The 20,023-nt window shown below is 35.4% G+C and overlaps 1 protein-coding gene across 2 annotated transcripts in view; it reads right to left on the bottom strand.

Moving 5' to 3' along the window:
• GLRA3 (glycine receptor alpha 3) overlaps positions 1 to 20,023 on the bottom strand; it is a 195,843-nt gene that overhangs the window by 150,685 nt on the left and 25,135 nt on the right. For both annotated transcript variants that reach the window (XM_030311883.1, XM_030311884.1), the window contains exon 2: positions 1,858 to 1,985. In XM_030311883.1, the coding sequence (XP_030167743.1) occupies positions 1,858 to 1,985 (128 nt within the window). The remainder of the gene's footprint in view (positions 1 to 1,857; positions 1,986 to 20,023) is intronic.

The raw sequence follows: 20,023 nt of genomic DNA, 5'->3' as shown, positions 1-20,023 counted from the left end.
AGCGTTCCCTAGAGACAACAACGTTTGAATGGAAAAACAAGAGTGTTAGCTAAGAACTAATTCATTAAGTTATCATTTTTTTAAAACTGATATTATGGTAATCATATGAGCGTCCACTTGCTTTTCTGATATTCAGAGTGTAAGATATTCGATTCTCTGTCTCCCTTTCTCTCTGCCCCTCTCATGTTCTCTCTCTCTCAAAAATAAGTAAATAGACATTAAAAAACAAATCTCCTCGCCTCTAAACTGGTTGGGTTATCAGTTAGTTTTTAGAAATGTATTTTCATTTTTTAAAAAAATCACTACTTTTTTTAAGCAAAACCAAATCTTTTCAGTCCTTTCCTGGTCTCACACATTAATAGTAATATTAATCACATTGAAGATGGTTTAAAATTTCCTTTGTCTGTTAAGTGATTGAAATGATAAAATGAAAGTAAATTTTCCAAGACAGCAGCAAAGGCACTGGGACCACTATTGTGCAGTTAGTAACTTACCTATATTTTTAGTAAGACCTCCATTGAGTGTTTATGTGGTTTTTAAAATATTCACAGACATTTAAAGATAGAACACATTTTTCTCTTTAGTTTTCAGTGAAAACAGAGCAATACTTTGAACCACTGAATGGAATCACCATAATGAATCTACTAATTGCTGATTATGTTTCTTGCTGTTTACTAAAATGACAACTGCATATATTTCAAGGTCAATTCAAAGTTAGTTCTCAACCTAATGTCAAGGTTACTGCTGTTCCGCAATTTGTAAAAGATCCTCATGATGCTGAAATCTCTTGTTTCATTTATATATGATATCTCTTAAGCTGTACTATTTCCTCATGGCTTTACATTTAGTGTTCTTCTCGTGCAGTTAAGAATATTTATGGTCAACATGCTTAAATCAAGAAATACAATCCATAATATAAATGTCGAAATAATTTTGAAATTGAAGCAATTCATAGTTCTTTACTTATAAATTATCAACAAATTTTACTCCTATATTTTTCTCCTACTACCCATTCTTGGTATTTATCAGTCCCCTGTAAATAATTCTTAAACCAGTGCTAAACAACTCCTTTTTTTTTTCCCCATAAGAACAAATTCAGAAAAAAAAAATCATTTAGATTATATTGTATTTCTTTTCACCTTTAAGAATAAAAATAGCTTAACTGAATCTCATGGAAATGGTATGTATTATTATTTGGATTATTTTATTTATCGAATAGAATATTATTCAAGATATATTAAATAAATACAGACATAGAAGTAGTTTTCTAATCTTTTACCCTAGGACCTTTGTGGTTCTGGATAATCCACGTATGACATGCATAAATATGCTCCTTTTCACTATATTAAACAGAAGAATAAAGGTGGGTATTCTTAAACTGATAATTACACTCTTTCTTATACATTTAAGTAAAAATTTTGTAGAGGGAATGATTTTTGAAATGTTATCAGTGGCTTTTAGTTATCCAGACTCTTTACCCAGCACATAAATTCAACAACCGTTTGATTCTCCACAATATAAAAGAGTCTTGCTGTGGGGAATTTAAAATATGGTTTATTGCCAGCTCTAAAGAAGATTCTATTCCAGTGAGTGGAATGTATATATATATTTTTTTTCCTAAAATGAATCATCATGACAATAATTACCATAACAAAGAAGGAAAAACAAACACTATTGGTTCAAAGAAGCCGAATTCTGAGAAAAATTAACATAAGAATAGATGTTTTCTTTCAAAACATATCTTTGCGTAATTACTGAAAATAAGCATTAGAATTTTTGGTGGAATCAATCTGAAAATTTATTTTGTTTAATAACATTCAAAACACATTTCAAATATAGTAGTAAGTAGATAATTACCTTTAAAATTGGGTCTGATTCTTGCATCATACCCTGATGTCCTCCCCATTAATTTATCCAGAAAGTCAGAAGGTGACATTGGAGCACTTCGAGATCTTGCACTGTCTGTTTCCTTTGTTGCAACCAAGCTATAAATGAGAACATTCAGAGTTTATAGAAAATGACAAGCAAAAGTCTTCCTAATAGTTGTCACTATAAATAGAGAATTAAAAAAATGGAAAGCAAAAGTACCTTTTAAAACAAAAAGAAAAACTTTTATATATTTTATATAGTATGTATACTATATACTATAAGGTGAATATTAGCATAATGACAGATAGGTCTTTATAGACCTATAGACCCATAGACAGATCTACAGTCAAGTATTTATAAGGTTTCACATGTATTCAGCCCAAAAGGTCAGAGGTGACATTATTTTAAGTCTGGAAACAAAGCCGCTGCCAAATTATTAGGCTTTCAAAATTTGTGTTTACCCAAGTTTGACTTCTAACTGTAATTTTTAGTCAAATGTATGCTTAGTGGGGCGCCTGGGTAGCTCAGTCCGTTGAGCGACCGACTTTGGCTCAGGTCATGATCTCACATTGGGTGGGTGCGAGCCCCGCATCCAGCTCTGTGCTGACAGCTTGGAGCCTGGAGCCTGCTTTGGATTCTGTCTCCCTCTCTACCCCTCCCCCCACTTGTGTGTGCGTGCATGCGCTCTCTCTCTCAAAAATAAAAATAAACATAAAAAATATTTTTTAAAAAAAGTATCCTTAGCGAGTCAGGCATAAGAGAAAAATGAAAGTTCAGCTGTGAAGTACAATTCTTACTGCTTTTACTGAGGGGATAAACATCACCTTTCAAGTTTTGTAAATTCTTCTCAATGGTAATAAAACGTCTGTCCTACAGACTAAACAGTGATGCTCTTTTCTTCAATTAGATGCTTCCTATATTAGTAACATAGCCAGTTAAATTCATTCTGCTTTCATCTTGTGTCATTCCTCTACAGTACATTTTGTTCAGATCTAAAATCTGTGCACTAAGATTGAGAAATTACCATAAATGTGGTCAGTGCACCTGGCTATTACACAATGAGAACGTGTGTCTGGGCAAAGTAAAGAGCTACTGCACTTTTTTCATTAAATTTTTTTGTTTGTTTGTTTTTTGCAGCTGCTCATCCTAGACGCTCACACATGTCACTGCACCCCATCCAGCCCCTTATTTACCTAGGCTGGTCCCCGGAAAGCCTGGGCCTGCTTGCTAAGATCAAATGATTCTTTTCATCCACGGCGCTTTGCTCAGGGAAGTGAGACAGACTTCCTGAGCACACATGTGTTTGAAACTGATATATTTAAGCTGATGTTACTTCCCAGAGATTGTCAGTCATCATATCCTCCCGGCTCTGTCACTCAACTCAGAGCATCACCAGACCCTGAACCTTTGTGGTCACAGCTTGATCTCAGCAGTATCAAGTTCCTCCTGCCAGAATTTTTAATAACTAGTGAAAATGGGTCTTACAGCCATCCCTGTTAAATTGTGTACCACAGACATAGGCGCAATTTTAAAATCCAATATCAATCGTAATGTGACAGTGACATTTCTGAAAGTGTAGGATCACCGCTAACAGCATCCATGAACTACTGTGCAGTTCACAAGGTTCTATCTAGTTCTGGACATTCAAAGTCACTTATCTGCCCGGCGGCTCTCTCTCTGTCTTTCGTGCTTTTTCCAGGGGCAGAAGTTTCTCCTATCTCTATTTTTTGGCTCCAGATTACTTTATGACCCTTTATCTCTGATTATTACTGGGCAGTTGAACTCCCTGCCACCATAATCTCTGGAAAGTTTATTTTAAGGTAATAATAATAATAATAATAAATATAATAATAATAATATCATAAAGAACCACTACATTCTCAGTAACTCTAGAATTTTCTCTACCACCTGGTTTTAAGTAACTTTCACCTGTAATCTTAAGCAGCATTTGCTCATTTTCCCTGGCCCAAGAACATAGGCAGAAAGGCATTGTCAGAGTTCTCATAACTACAGTTTGCTTCTTCTAAACCATTCCCTGTATTTCTTTTGCAAAATCCTCCCTTCAGTTATCAGCAAATGAACTTCTACATTCTCCTACCAACAAACACACCAATTTACCTGGATCTGAACCAATAATACAATGCCCTTCACATTTCAAAATAAATAGAATACTATGTATGCGAGACTGACAACCATCAGATTTTGCACTGCATGGAAGAGATCATTCTAGATTATGCAATGATGTGTATCCTTGTAAGAGAGAGGCAGAGGTGTATTTGGTTTTAGACAGAAGAGGGAACACAATGTGACCATACAGGTACAAGCAGAGATTAGAGTGATGTGACCACAGCCAAGGAATGCCAGCAGTCAATAGAAGCTGCAAAAGGAAGAAACAGATTCTCCCCTAGGGCCTCTGGAGGGCGCTTGGTCCTACTCACACCTTGTTTTGGGCCCAGTGAACTGACTTCAGGCTTCTGGCCTCCAGAACCAAGGAAGAATAAGTTGCTGTTATTGGTGGTAATTTGTTGTAGCAGTCAGAGAAAACTCACAGTTTTTTCCCAGTGAGTTTTGCATTAAGTTATTCCACTTCCCAACTCCAGAGTTACTCTTTTCTTCCTTTTTTTTTTTTAATCTCTGTCTCTTCATTGATATATTCTGTATTTGGGGAGATATTATTGTCATACTTCCTTTTTAGTTTTTTGAACATGGTTCCCTTTAGTTTTTAGTAAAGGAGTGAAAATAGCTGATTTCTTTGAACATGGTTTCCTTTAGTTTTTATTAAAGTATTTAAAATAGGTGATTTAAAGTCTTTGTCCAGTAATTCCACTGTCGTTGCTTTCTTCAAGCAGATTCTACCGCTTGCCTTTTTTTCCCTGTGCGTGAGCCACACTTTTTTTTCTTTCAATGTTTCATAATATTGTCACTGAAAACTGGACATTTTAGATGATATAACATGGCAACTCGGTAAATTATATTATCCCTCCTCCCTAAGGTTTATTATTGTTGCTGGTTTCTGTTTTGTTTTTTAGTTGGCTTTTCTGAACTAATTCTGTAAAGTCTATCTGAGTGGTTTAGGGATCACCTAATAAGTAGACAAGGATTTTCCTAAATTCCTAAAACCAATATATTTCCCAGAATTTTCTGGGAGTGCTATGTTTATGGGGCCGCACCTTCAACACTGAGTCAGGCAATTGACAACTCTGTCTTAGCCTTTATTTCCCATTTGCACAGGGCTTAAAGGCCAGCCAGGGTGGAGAGCTTAAGGTTTTCTCAGGTCTTTCCCAATCATGCACACAACTCTCTGTGTATCAGTTTGCTAGGGCTATCTTAACAAGGCTCCCTGGACTAAGTACCTTAAACAATAGCAATTAATTTTCTCATAGTTCTTGGAGCTAGAGGTCCTAGATCAAGTTGTTGGCAGGGTTCATCTTCTTTGAAGGTCTCTCTCCATGGCTTGCAGGTGGCCATCTTCTCTCTGTTTCTTCCTCTCCTATGTGTTTGTGTCAAAATCTCCTCTTCTTGGAAGATCACCAGTGATAGATTGGGGCCCCATATGACCTCATTTTATCTTAATAATCTTTCATTAAAGTCACATTCTGAGATATTGGGAGTTAGTATTTCAACATAAGAATTTTGAAAGGATGCAATTAAGTCCATGACACTAGGCATGCTCACAACCCCATACAGATGCGTGGTCTTCTAGATACCCAGAAATATGTGAGCTTTTCCAAACCCCTATGGGCATATCATTTCATTGCTTTTTCTTTTAGGCTTTTTGGTTAATCTGTTGTTTGCCCCCACTGTTACTCACTACCTTGGGCACCTGTGAGGTTAAAACATTGCCTCTAAATATATTTGACCAACATCCTGAGGAAAAAGACTTTTCATACTGAATGAGCTCCACATTAGGTCAAATAAAAGCAGTCTTGCAAGTGGTGTCTTAGAGCCTCCAGACAGTTCAGATAATGACATTTCTCTAACAATGAGGCTTTAAGGGAATTCAGACTCCTTTCTGCCCACCCTGGTAGCTGCCAGGTTGTTGCTTTTTATTGCCGGCTGTTGGTTTATCATGCTACCATGGAGCTGAGAAAGGAGAACAAGAATAGGACAAGTTATAGCCACAAATCCCACTGTTCCTACCAAGATTCAGCTGTTTTTCTTGATTAAACTACTTCATGTGTTACTACAAATCTCTGATTAATTTACAGAGTTATGGAAAAGTTGATGGCCACATGTTTTGACAGTTTTCTCACTGCTTTTATGAAGAAGAGGATTTACAGAGGTCTGTAAAACAGAAATTTACTAACAATAAAATTATAGTGCATTTTTTTGTACAAAAATGTCCTTTCTCATGTCAAAATGCACTTAAAATATCTGTTAAATGTTGAGACAATGAATTTGAGTTCTCGCAATTTCTTAGGTGCAAAGCACAGTGCTAAGAACCTAAAACACAGAGAACGCAGATTTGCATCTTTAACATATTCACAGTTCAGTAGAATACTCAATCTGGGCCCAACTAAAGGTTACAGAGAATCCCTGGGAAGTATCGGTGAGCAGGAGCAAGGAAGTGAAGGTACAATGAAGAGAATGATTGGCTGGCTCCCTTTTTCCTACCACTGAGAGCAAAATCTTCCTGTTTTGTACCAAGAATTCACACCAAACTTTGCAGAATGATGCCTATAAAAAATGGGAAAATTCTGAGCAGATAAATATTCCAGTTTTCTTTACTAGTTCTGTTTCTTGCAATGACACAAGAACCATCCAACTGCTTGTAGACAATTGATTTTATTTCTAAAAATTCACAATTTTTTAAATGCTTATTTATTTTTGAGAGGGACGGTGGGAGGGGAGAGAGAGAGAGAGAGAGAGAGAGAGAGAGAGAGACTCCCAAGCAGGTTCTGCCCTGTTGGCACAGAGCCCAACAGGAGGCTCAAACTCATGAACTGTGAGATCACGACCTGGGCTGAAATCAAGAGTCACCCAGGGGACTGAGCCACCCAGGTGCCCCTGAAAATTCACCATTTTGACTCAGAAGGAATGATTGCAAACAGAATTATGTGGAGCAACTGGCTGAAAAGCATCTCTACATCATGTATCCTTTCCTTTTCTGAAAGGGATAAATGTTATACATATGGGAAGACTTCCTATCACTTATAATTCCTGCTCTGACATATTAATCCTAGAACTTTCTTCCAATTACAGTAATACCTGAGACTTGCACCATGTGAACATTACTAGACTGTCTTCAGAGAACTGTAGTCACTGAAGAGAGCTTATAGTAATAAACACAGCATGAAATTCCATATGACCAATCAGGAATCTTCCTCTAATTTTTAAATAGTCAACATCATCATCTGTACAAACATATTTTAAAACTTTTTTTTTGAGTTGTTAAAACTCGGGACAGGAGGAGGCAGTGGGAAGAAATCTAAGATTAATGTATAATGGTTTTTTAGGTAAGAAACTATTTATTATCAAGTTTATTATTTTTGTCTAAATCTCCAAGTATCAATAAAACTGTCATATTTATAGCAAGTTACTAAGGTTATTAGCAAATTACTCATGATCAGTACTTTTGAAAGAAGCAGCTTTGAATTTTTAGAAGACTTTTTTGTTTTGTTTTGCTTTCTGCTATTTTATTTTATATTATTTTAATTTTATTTTTTTAATTTACATCCAAATTAGTATATAGTGCAACAATGATTTCAGTAGATTCCTTAAAGCCCCTTACCCATTTAGCCCATCCCCCCTCCCACAACCCCTCCAGTAACCCTCCGTTTGTTCTCCACATTTATGAGTCTCTTCTGTTTTATCCCCCTCCCTGTTTTAATATTATTTTTGTTTCCCTTCCTTTATATTCATCTATTTTGTCTCTTAGAGTCCTCATATGAGTGAAGTCATATGATATTTGTCTATCTCTGACTGACTAATTTCACTTAGCATAATACCCTCCAGTTCCATCCACGTAGTTGTAAATGGCAAGATTTCATTCTTTTTGATGGCTGAGTAATACTCCATTGTATATATATCTCACATCTTCTTTATCCATTCATCCACTGATGGACATTTGGGCTCTTTCCATACTTTGGCTATTGTGGATAGTGGTGCTATAAACATGGGGGTGCATGTGTCCCTTCAAAACAGCACACCTGTATCCCGTGGATAAATGCTTAGTAGTGCAATTGCTGACTTGTAGGGTAGTTCTATTTTTAGTTTTTTGAGGAACCTCCATACTGTTTTCCAGAGTGGCTGCACCAGCTTGCATTCCCATAGAAGACTTTTAATATGAACATCTCAAATGTGTTAATTTGCTTGCTTCCTGGACTTGGCTCTTCTTTTTTCTACTGTACTAAGCACTGTATTTATTATCTTTACTATTTTCTACTTACTCTTACCTATTCTTAACTACTCTTAACTATTTCCTATCAACTATTCTTTGAAACTGTGGGTGAAGTCATGTACATTCCCGTCGATGAACATTTGTTGCAATTAAGCATTTTATATATTCTTATTTTTATAAAGACATGCTAGTTACAAGTTCAAAGACTTCAATTTCTGCAACACTGGCAGAAATCTATTTTTTTAAGAATTGAAATCAAAATTCATCACAAAGATATCTCTTACCCTCCTCTTCTCTCCTCTTTGTCCTCTTCATTGAGACAAGAAAATAAAATGCATCCACTTCTGGAGGACAGAAATCACCATTAAATATGGATGATTTTAAGATGAATTTAGTAAAGTTGTCAATACCTATTTACCTCTGCTAAACGCACCTTAAAATTGAGGGAAAATATGAAAGATGTAGCAGGGCAACATAAGGAGGGTTTGAGACGAGTCTTGGCACATAGGGCCACAAATCTCCATGCATCTATTTTCGGGAATTCATTTGTGCAGAAAGAAGTGTGACTTGTGGTGAATAAATCAGTACTCAGAGAAGGTTTTGGGTATAATAGAGAATCACAGTTTACTCTGTATTTTATAGCCATGCAACCAGCCTTGTAGGGCTTCAATTCTTGGTGAAAAAAAATTTCACAGTTATTATTTGGAACTTTGTGAGATTTAGAAATACAAGCAATTGATGTTTGTTGCCCCCATTTGAAAAACAAAACACAGGGGTGCCTGGATGTCTCAGTTGGTTGAGCCGCCGACTTTGGCTCAGGTCATGATCTCACAGTTCAAGGGTTCAAGTCCTGTGTCAGGCTCTGTGCTGACAGCTCAGAGCCTGGAGCATGCTTCAGATTCTGTGTCTCCCTCTGTCCCTGCCTCTCCCCCACTTGCATTCTGTCTCTCTTTCTCTCCCCAAAATAAATAAGCATTAAAAAAAGAAAAAAGAAAAACAAAACACAGAATGGAAGAGATGAACATTCTTTCCATTTCCTTACGGCTTCATTCTTGTTCTGAGAACTAAAGAGAACTGGAACATCGGGGATATGTGAAGTTTTGAGTATTTCACATGAAAGCATTCTGCCTTAGAAAAGGAATAATTTTTTTTTCCACGAAGACACATGCAGTGAAGCTGGCTTTAAGTTGATAGTTTGATGATGCTAATTATTTAAAAAGGAGACCATATTGGAGGAATATAAAAGGACCATTCTAGAATATCTCTGGAGACTCAGGAAAATAACTAAAAATTAACAAGGTACTAGGATCTTGATTCTTGCTACTGTGGGCAATGTGCCAGTCACATATGATTATCATTTTAAAGTGATTTCATTCTGCACTCATATCTGCAGTTTGACGGGGCTTAGGCTATTTTAATTGATAATAAATAGGACAAATACCATAGTTGCTTCCTGATCTCTCAGGCACAGGATTCATATACATGATATCATTTAATTCTCATAACAATGTTGCTAGTTAGATATTGCGACCTATGTATTACAGATGAAGGAACTAAGGTATAGAGAGGTTTGCTGCCTAGCCATTTAAACACTAAATGTATGAGCCAATATTTTAAACAAATGGAACTTTACACTGAAAACAACTAGACAAGTTTAAGACAAATCTGTGCACGGAGGAGCTAAAAACACAAGGGAAAATGACGGCTGTGACCTAAGATAAAGGAAACTCACAGAAGGGAGCCAAATATTTAGAGCTGCATTTCTCTCGGGGGTGAGAATCAATTTGAGTAGTAGATGAGGGGTTAGCGATCTATGTACAAGTTCTGAAAGCTTTGTGGATTTAGAGAGAAAAAAACTGGATTCCCAGACTCACCAAAGGGTGAGCTCCTATGAGTTGCTTTAATATCTCAAAGAATTACAACTTTTGAGTAAGAATAAACCAGAAACGTAGCAGCCTTAGTAGGAGACTGGGCATAGCTTAAATCATCTCAATTTCTGACACTAGAATAAAATAATCACAGATGGCTGGCAAATCAAATCTCTAATAAGAACAAAGATAAATTGAACTTCTATTCCCACACACACTTATTCTTTTTTCAGTTTTTTTTTTGTTTTTTTTTTTTTTTTTTTTTCAAACTTGGTTAATGGTAACTCCATCTTTCCATTTGTCCGGAGGAAAATCTTTTGTAACCCTTGACGCCACTCTTTATTTCACATATCATATTGATCCACTTGGCTCTACCTTCAAACTTAGATCTATAATCCAACTGCTTCTCACCATGTTCTCTTCAATGTCTCTGGTACAACCTGCTTTTGCCTGGAATGCTCATTGGTCATCTCTTCAACTAATTAATTCTGATCTAGGTTTTAGCACCATTTTCTCAAGAAACCTTAACTATTCTCTCTGATTTTGTAAAACCCTGCTAAAATATTTCCCGCATTTATGTTTCTCATTAGTAGCACTTACTACAATTGCAATAGTCATTTTAATAAAATTAATCAATGTCTACCTCTTCCTTTGTAGGAGCTACTACTTAAGCAAATCATGACTGTTCTGATTGTTTCAATAGACCCAGAAGAAATCCAGAGCATCCAGAATAACAACTGAATAAATATTTTTGAAACAAATTAACTACATATAATGATGCAGACGTCAAACATCAGACTATGGCTCTCCAAGTCTAGCAGTAATCAGGCTTCAAGTGTATGTTTAATACTAAAGAAGGCCCAATTTTCTCTCCTTCTGTCCTTCTATCCAAGTTAGGAATAGTGCTAATAAATAATCAAGGGCAATCACTGAACAAGTATTTAGAAATAAGAAAAAATCAAGACACAGAAATCTGCAAGGGAAACTGAAATCATCGAATCATGAAAATCGTCACTTAAAAGTGGAATTGGAGAGCTGTAAATTGGGATGTCAAGGGTGACGTTTCAACCAAGCCTAGTATTGCAGTGTCTACATTCAGCGTATATATAAATCAGTGTTTTTTTAGGGTCTATGGTGTCTATGTCCCATGCTTGCTAGTGGTTAGTGATAATTACATATTGATTGTATGTTTGCATATGAAGGGTTAATAAAGGGTTGTAGGCAAGGGATGTGAAGAAGGAGGACACCATTCAATGGTAAACACAGAGACAGAGGATTAGATAGTGCAGTCGTTTGAGATTTGTTAATCCTAATCTTTATATAATCTTTTTATCTACAAAGTTTGTGTTTTATCATAAAATCACTTATTTTTACTAAACACGTTGTAGAATATTGTGCTCAAAATGTATGGCAAATTGTTATAACTTCTGTGAAAACTTCTACTGTAACTTCTATATAAACTGTCTATTCTCATGAGTAATCCTTTACTTCTTTATAGTTTGGGCATTATTTATTTGGTATTTGGCATGGCTTATTTCAACAGAAAGGACTAAAAGGCCATAACACAGTTAATTAACTCACTGATTTGTAGTTTCTTAACGACTTATTTATTTTAAAGAAAACTAATTAAGTGTTTCAGATACATTGAAAATTACTTAGAATAGACTTAATAGTTTCTGTTATGTGTTCAGTGCGCAAGATAATTAAATGGAAGTCATCATGGTACAAGAATTGAGGTTCCAGATTGACCACCAGGAGGCTTATATTTTTTTCCAGTTTTGTCATTAGCAAGTTGTTTTGCCTTGGGCAAGGCAAATATTCTTTTACCAGTATAAAAATGGATACATAAAGTGGCACACATTTTTCACAGATAAATTTAGTAAAACAAATGACACAATCTACATATATGTTTTGAAAAATGCCAAGTCCTTATGCCAGTGTTTGGATTTTGCATTTAATACCATGGCTCTTTTGGTCAGGGGTATTTTTTTAAGTGAAATGAAGAGAAATTCACTCAAGCTAATTCATGTAAACATATAACAGCCTTGGATGGTTATAACATGATACCTGAATAGAAAATACAGGCAAGTTTCAGGGAAGAGTGAGCAGCATAAAAGAAAAAGATATGATTGACCCATCCCAATTCATAGATTCAACTTACAGTTGGAACCACATCAACTAGAGAGGTTCAAAGTCACCTTGCAAATATTTAGTTGTAAGGGACTTAATTGACACACTAGTTCATTGCTTAAATAATAAATAACTTCTCATTCAGAACATTAAGTCTTTTAGAACTCAATTACTGAGTAAATATTTAAAAGCAATTTTTGATTTCTATCATTTCCTGCTCAGTAGTTTGGTTTCAGTTTTGCTATTCTAGCCACATTTTAAATAATTCAAAAGAAGTATAATCAACTTGTGTAAAATTCAGTGAAAAGAAGTATATCAATTTGTATAAAAGTCAGTGAAAATTTTTAGGGAGGAGGACTGTTGAAATGGTAGTCCAGAATTTCACACAGGAAAAGACTGAGTGGATAGATACAAGAGAAAATATCTCAGAATTTGTTGTGTCATGGAAAGCACAAGAGACTGAAAGAATGTTATTGTGTCTGGAATAGAGGCCAGACAAATTAATAACAAATGAGGCGGAAGAACTGTAGGTACCAGATCATGCATTGCCTTCTAGATCATACATGGACTTTTGTCCGAAGTCCTGTTTGTAAACAATTCAGTGGTCAAGGTGAGATCCAAGGATGGTTTGAGTAATTTAAATGGCAGTAAGGTTGGAGAAAAGTAGAAGAATCTAAGAGATATCCACAAAATTTAGTGATGGTTTGGTACTGACTCTGAACAAAAGGAACATCTCAAGAATAACTGATGATTTTGAAAATACTTATTCAAAATTTTTTGACACTCCTCCCTTCCAAGGGTAGAGCCCAATTTTTCTCCTGTTGAATATTTACTATACAAAGTGACTTGATGATGGCACATGAATTTCGTACTTAAATCGTGAAACATATTGCTATTTCCATCTAGCTCTCTTTTGAATCACCCACTTTTCTCCCTGCCACTCAAGTAGCTACATGGGAGAAACTGAGGGCTTCCATCAAGAAAATTTACCAAGTTCTCAGTTATTGGATTGAGCCACCTTGAAATCAGATTCTCTACCCCAGTCAAGCCTTCATATGACTGCAGCATGGCTAACATCTTTGACAGTAACCTAATAAAAGATCCTACTTAAGGGGCACCTGGGTGGCACAGTTAGTTAAGCACTGGACTTCAGCTCAGGTCATAATCTCACAGTTCACAGGTTTGAGCCCTGAGTCGGGCTTTGTGCCGACAGCTCAGAGCCTGGAGCCTGCTTCAGGTTCTTTATCTCCCCCTCTCTCTGCCCCTTCTCACTCACATACTCTCTCTCTCTTTCTCTCAAAAATAAATAAACATTAAAATTTTTTTTTTTTTAAAATCCTACTTAAGCTGTACTTAACCCAAATTTCTGACCTAGAGAAACTTTGGGGCTAATAAATATTTATTGTTGTTTTAAGCCACTACATTTTAGAATAATGTGTTATGTGGTAATTGATAAGTGATAATATTGAGTCAGTTTTCTGGATTGAGCAACTATATGTATGGACATATCATTCACTGATATAGGATAGAGTGAAAAGGGGGACTAGGTTTGAGAATTATAATAATGGGTTCAAATTTGGACCTGTTGAATTAGAGGATGTTTTGAAATATCAAAGGGAAACTTACCTACTCTGATAGGTTCTCTGTATTGAGAAACAAAAGTTTGAAATGATATTTTACTGGATGGTTTCTTTGAAAATTTTTAATAAGCATACTGGCTATCCTACTGACCATTCCTTCTGCCTAGAAGAATCTTCTCTGGATAACCACATTTAATGCTCCCTATCACCTTCAAGCCCTCACTTAAATGACACCTTCTCAAAAGGTCTAATTGAATCACTTAACTAAAAATGTCTTCCTTCTCACATTTTCTCTTTTCTTTCTGCTTTACTTTTCTCTATAAAACTCCTTATTATCTAAAGTATTATTTATTTTACTTTATTTTGATATTTTTCTCTACTTGAAGATAACTTCATAAGATCATGGATTTTGCTGTTTACTGCTGCATTCATGACACTTGGAATATTGATTGGCAAATAGGAGATATTAAGTAAATATTTTTGGAAATAAATGAATAAATAGTACTTGAAAAATATCACTAGAGTGATAAATAACATTTTTATTTATTTTTTTAAATTTTTTTGACATTTATTTAATTTTGAGAGACAGAGAGAGACAAAGCACGAGCAGGGGAGGGGCAGAGAGAGAGAGAGAGAGAGAGACAGAAGCATGCTCTGCTCTGAAGCAGGCTCCAGGCTCTGAGCTGTCAGCACAGAGCCTGACGCGGGGCTTGAACTCACGAATTGCAAGGATCATGACCTGAGCCGAAGTCAGATGCTTAATCCACTAAGCCACCCAGGGGCCCCAATACCATATTTTTAAATGAAGAAAATCCTATGTGATCATTAAAAGACGTTGATATGGAACTCAATAAACTTAAAAAAAATCATATTATAGTAATAATTATTTTTTATTTTCATAGAAGTTAGGTCTTGAAGATGGTAGTTCAAGTAAGGATATGTTTTCCCAATGATCCTATCTGACAAAGTCAATGATTCAACTCTTTCAACTTTAGTGTAGCTCCAGAGAGCAATAAAAGTACCCTTTATTTGATTTAGAATATCACTGTCTCTTTGGAAAGTAGAGCACATAGAGTCTTTGTCTGGATGATACTTCATATTTCCTCTCAAAGTAAAAATGCCTTCCTTTAAAAGATGAGGTGAAAACTATGGCAAAGACTTTCCTGAAGTTTATAGTTCATGTTCTTCTTCCATGTAAACAATTTTGATAAATCATTTTTTAATCTAGAGAGTTTAATGCTGTTATTTAGGCATTTGCAATAATTAGGTTTAAAAATATAAATTAAATCTGTAGCCGTATACAAATATATCATTACATTAACAGATGCATGCAAAAGCCTTTCAGCAAAACTATGTTTAATTCCACCAAAAGACAACAAAAGCAAGTTTTTAAGATCTAAGAATAAACTAAACAAAAAAAAAATCTTAAATTTCTATGGAAGGTAAAATAAGCAGATTGTCAAGATAAGACAAAAAAAGGTATTTGTTCCCCAAGATTTTATTTCATATATATAGCATATATATGTATGTATGTATTAACTATATGTGCATATACAGATGTATATATACACCTATATACATTATACATTTTCATATAGACTTTTACATCTATCTATATACACTCACCTATACATACAAAACGCATATTCTTGAACTCATTTAGTTGTACATATGCAGTAAAACCCACTTACCTAAACCTCTGGATGCAGTAGAAGGAATACTAATAAAGTCTGTAGCCAAGGAGTTTAGTTTATGTTATGATAGAAGAAACACACAGTAAAGAAATAAACATGTAACTAATAAAGATAATTAGTGGTTGTTCTATATTCTCAGAAGAAAATAGCCAAGATGATGAACTGATAGAGGCCATATTGGATGGATGGTCAGTAAAGACTTGCTAAGAAATTGAGATATAAGGTGAGTGTAGAGAAGAGTGAGGAGTGTTAGGTAGAGGTAAAGCTACTTCAAACTATGGTGTTGTGACAATCAACAATCTTTTGGCAAATGACATAAACTTGATCTCCTATTTCATAACATAAATATAAACAAATTTCAGATAAATTAAAGTTCTAAAGTATGTAAATAACTACAATATTTTAAAATAGTTTAATAGTGTTTATTTCTGCTCCTTTGCAAAGTCCTTTAAACTAATACCAAATGACAAAAGAGGTGTAGAGTGCAACTAAAAGACAATAGCAAAGGAGATATCAGCACACTAGAAATTCCTGTAAGTTCTGGAAGATGAAAAGAGGAAATAATAGACAGGTAGGTGGACGGGGAGAGAGAATTTTCAGAAAGGTTAAAAACAAGTGTCTTCAAAGTGAATGAGCTCACTGAATTCAAAAGAGGTTGAACTAATAGAGAACTATGTCTAGAGCCATTATTGTAAAATTACCAACTATTAAGAATTAATAGAAGACCCTGAAAGATTCTGAAAGAAAAAAGAAAGCACAAAATGAGATCAGACTGGCTTTAGGCTTTTAAATGAGCATTTGTACATGTTATAAGACATCAAGAACAAGCCTTCAAAGTTCTGAGAAAAAATTATTTTTATTTCATATTTTTAATCCAGTATTCCAGCCAATATGTGAATCAAGTGAGCAGTAGTTAAATAGCCACAAAATAAGGAATTGAATAATCTACCTGTATTATTACTTTCTTGGGAAAATCATTGAGAATATACTGCAGCAAAATGAGAGAGTAACCAAGAAACAGAAAACTAAAAGGAGCTGATACAACTTAGAAAGTAATAATGTGATTTCCTCAGATGAGATCTATGCAGAAGCCCTCAAAAAAAACAAACAACATAGCTTTGATCAGACGAGAGAATGCTAAGAAGACCATTTTGCTGTAGAGTGTAGTCAGGTTTTGAATATATCACATAGACGAAACCACTGGATTAAGAGTGTGAGGGGTAAAAAAAAAAATCAGTCTTTAAAGAAATGTTTAATGTAAGTAAAGACAAAAGAAGAAATTAGAAAATTGAGGGAAAACAAAATGTAAAACAATGAGGACCTCAGGATGTTATTTAGATGTATGGAAATAATTATCAGAAGAAGAAAAACACATAAACATTCAAAAATGGTTGCTCTCCAGAAAGACAGCTAAGTATGAGGAAGATGGTATTGAGAAATGCTGTGAACAGTATCAAAGGTCTCTGTGTCATACAATTTTTAAAAGTCATATTAAAATTCGACTTTGAAAAAGTCTAAAGGATTAGAAATATACAAAAATTTATTAAAAAATTGTTGTAGACAAGACAAAATGAGAGCCTAAAGGGAAAGACTAATGTATTTAGTACCCACATCCACTCTTTTTCTTTATTAAATATTTCTCGAAAATGTACAATATGCCAAGCATCATTATAAGGGTTTTGGATTCAGCAACAAACAAAACAAACCAATATCCTTGATCTCAGTGAGTTTCCATTCCAGCAGAATGGGATGTGATAAACAAGAAATATACAGATTAGTAAAATGTCTGCTATTTTTTAAAAGTTTATTTATTTTTAAGAGAGAGAGAGAGAATCCCAGGAACAAGTGGGGGAGGGCCAGAGGGAGAGAGAGAGAATCCCAAGCAGGGTTCTCACTAACAGCACAGAGCCCAATGTGGAGCTTGAACTCATGAACCATGAGATCATGACCTGAGCCAAAACCAAGAGTCGAATGTTTAACTGACTGAGCCATTCAGGTGTCCCTCTATTTTAGAAGAAAGAGAAATTTAGAGCACAGCAAAGGATGATCCAGAGTGATGAGATATAGGAGCCTGTTAAAATCTTAAATAAAGTATTTATTGTAAGTTTCATTGAGAAGGTGATACTTTATCAAGGCATTAAAGTCAGGGAGTTGGCTACCTGAATATCTGAGGGAAGAGTATTTATTTAAACAGGGAGAGGAGCCAGTGCAAAGGCTCTAAGTCAGGAGAATAATTGATGTATTCACAGAACAAAAAGGAACTAGAACAGAGTTAGCAGGATAATAGTGACAAATTAGATCAAAGGGTTAGATGAAACACCAAATCATGTAAGGACACAAGAGCCTTTATATGGTATTTGGCTTTTACTCTGAGTGAAATTGATGATTTTAAGGCATTGAGTAGACACATGGCATGGCTTGCCTTTCTTTTATAAAGAATCACTGTGCATGACTAACTTGTTCAATATATGCTGGGGTGGGGTCAGGACGATTGACTGAGACTAGTTAGATCATTGTTACAGACCAGGTGATGGTGGCTCAGACCAAGCTGTCACACTGGAGGTGATGAGATGTGATCAGATTTTGGATGCATTTTGAAGTTTGAGACAAGATGATTTTCTGATATGTTAGAGGGACAAAAGAGAGTAGTCAAGGATAAATCCACGTTTTTTTGGCCTAAGTAACTAGAAGGATAGATTTGGTATTAACCAAAAAATGGAATATTGTGAGTAGAGTAGGTTTGGGGCAAGAAACTGGAGATTGATTTGGGGCATGTGCTGTTTGAGATGTCTATTTGACATCCAAGATGCTAAGTAAGATGCAGTGAGTTTTATGCTCTAGAGTCTGAGAAAGGACATTTGTTTATTGGTTAAGGCACAAATTTAGAAAGTAGATAAATAGATGCGTTTAGGCCTTGAAACTAGAGCAGGTCACCAAGGAAGTAAGTAATACAGAAAAGAGAAGAGATGGAGGAGAAGAAGATAAGAAAACAGCAAAGTTGAGTGGTAAGAACACCCTGGGGCATAGAAGGAAAACTGGTGGGGTGTGGTGTCCTGGAAGCCAGCTAGAGTAAGTATAACAAGGAGGAGGAAATGACTAGTCATTAAATGCTTCTGGTTGGTTAAATAAAATGACGAGTGAGAATTAGCCATTTTATTTTGCTAAGTGGATGTCAACAGTGATTTTGACAAGTGCAGTTTTTGGGAAATTAGTGTAGTGAAAACCTATTTGAACGGTTTAAGAGAGAATTACAGAGAAATTGTAGCAGTGAGCATGACACTAATGTGCAAGTCATTGAAGTAATGCATCAATATTAAAAAAAAATTATGAATGGACCTTTGTACATATTTGGTGGGAACAAATTGCTGCAGCCAAAACAATATGGAGGTTCCTTAAAAAATTAAAAATAGAATTACCATATGATCCAGTAATTCCACTGATGAGTATTTGGCCTCCCAAAATAAAAACATTAATTCAAGAAGATATATGCACTCCTGTATTTATTGCAGCATTATTTATAATAGCCAAAATATGGAAGCAACCCAAATTTCCATCAATAAATGAATAAAGGAGATAATATATATATATATATATATATATATATATATATATATAATGGAATATTACCCAGCCATGAAAAAGAATGAGCTTTTGCCATTTGCTACAATATGGATGGACCTAGAGGGTATAAATCCGTGTGACATAAATCAAACAGAAACAGACAAATACCATTCGACTTCACTTACATGTGGAATGTAAGATACAAATGAACAAAGAGGGGCGCCTGGGTGGCGCAGTCGGTTAAGCGTCCGACTTCAGCCAGGTCACGATCTCGCGGTCCGTGAGTTCGAGCCCCGCGTCAGGCTCTGGGCTGATGGCTCGGAGCCTGGAGCCTGTTTCCGATTCTGTGCCTCCCTCTCTCTCTGCCCCTCCCCCGTTCATGCTCTGTCTCTCTCTGTCCCAAAAATAAATAAACGTTGAAAAAAAAAATTAAAAAAAAAAAAAACAAATGAACAAAGAAAAAAAGATGAGAAAACAAACAAGCAAAAAGAAAAAAAAAAACCCACAGGCTCTTAAATATGGAAAACAAACTGGTGTATGTCAGAGGGGAGGTGGGTGGGGAGATGGGTCAAATAGATAAAGAGGATCAAGAGTACATTTATCATGGGACATCTGGGTGACTCAGTCGGTTAAGCATCTGACTCTTGATTTTGGCTCAGGTCATGATCTCACAGTTGGTGGGATGGAGCCCTGAATCTGGCTCTGCACTGACAGTGCAGAGCCTGCTTGGAATTCTCTCCTCTCTCTACCCCTCCCCTACTCATGCTCTCTCTGTCTCTCAAAACCTTTAAAAAAAAAGAGTACACTTATCATGATAAGCACTGAATAATGTACATAAATGCTGAGTTATCACATTGTACACCTGAAACTGATATAACACTGTATGTTAATTGTACTTCAGTAAATAAATAAATAAAACACAGGAAAAAATTATGAATGACAAGGTGGCACCACAAGTTAAACAAGCAAATTAAATAGTAG

This window comes from Lynx canadensis, chromosome B1 (assembly GCF_007474595.2).
Source record: "Lynx canadensis isolate LIC74 chromosome B1, mLynCan4.pri.v2, whole genome shotgun sequence".
Classification (NCBI taxonomy): Eukaryota; Metazoa; Chordata; class Mammalia; order Carnivora; family Felidae; genus Lynx; species Lynx canadensis.
The sequence above is the reverse complement of the archived record's forward strand: the minus strand, read 5'-3'. Positions and strand labels throughout refer to the sequence as shown.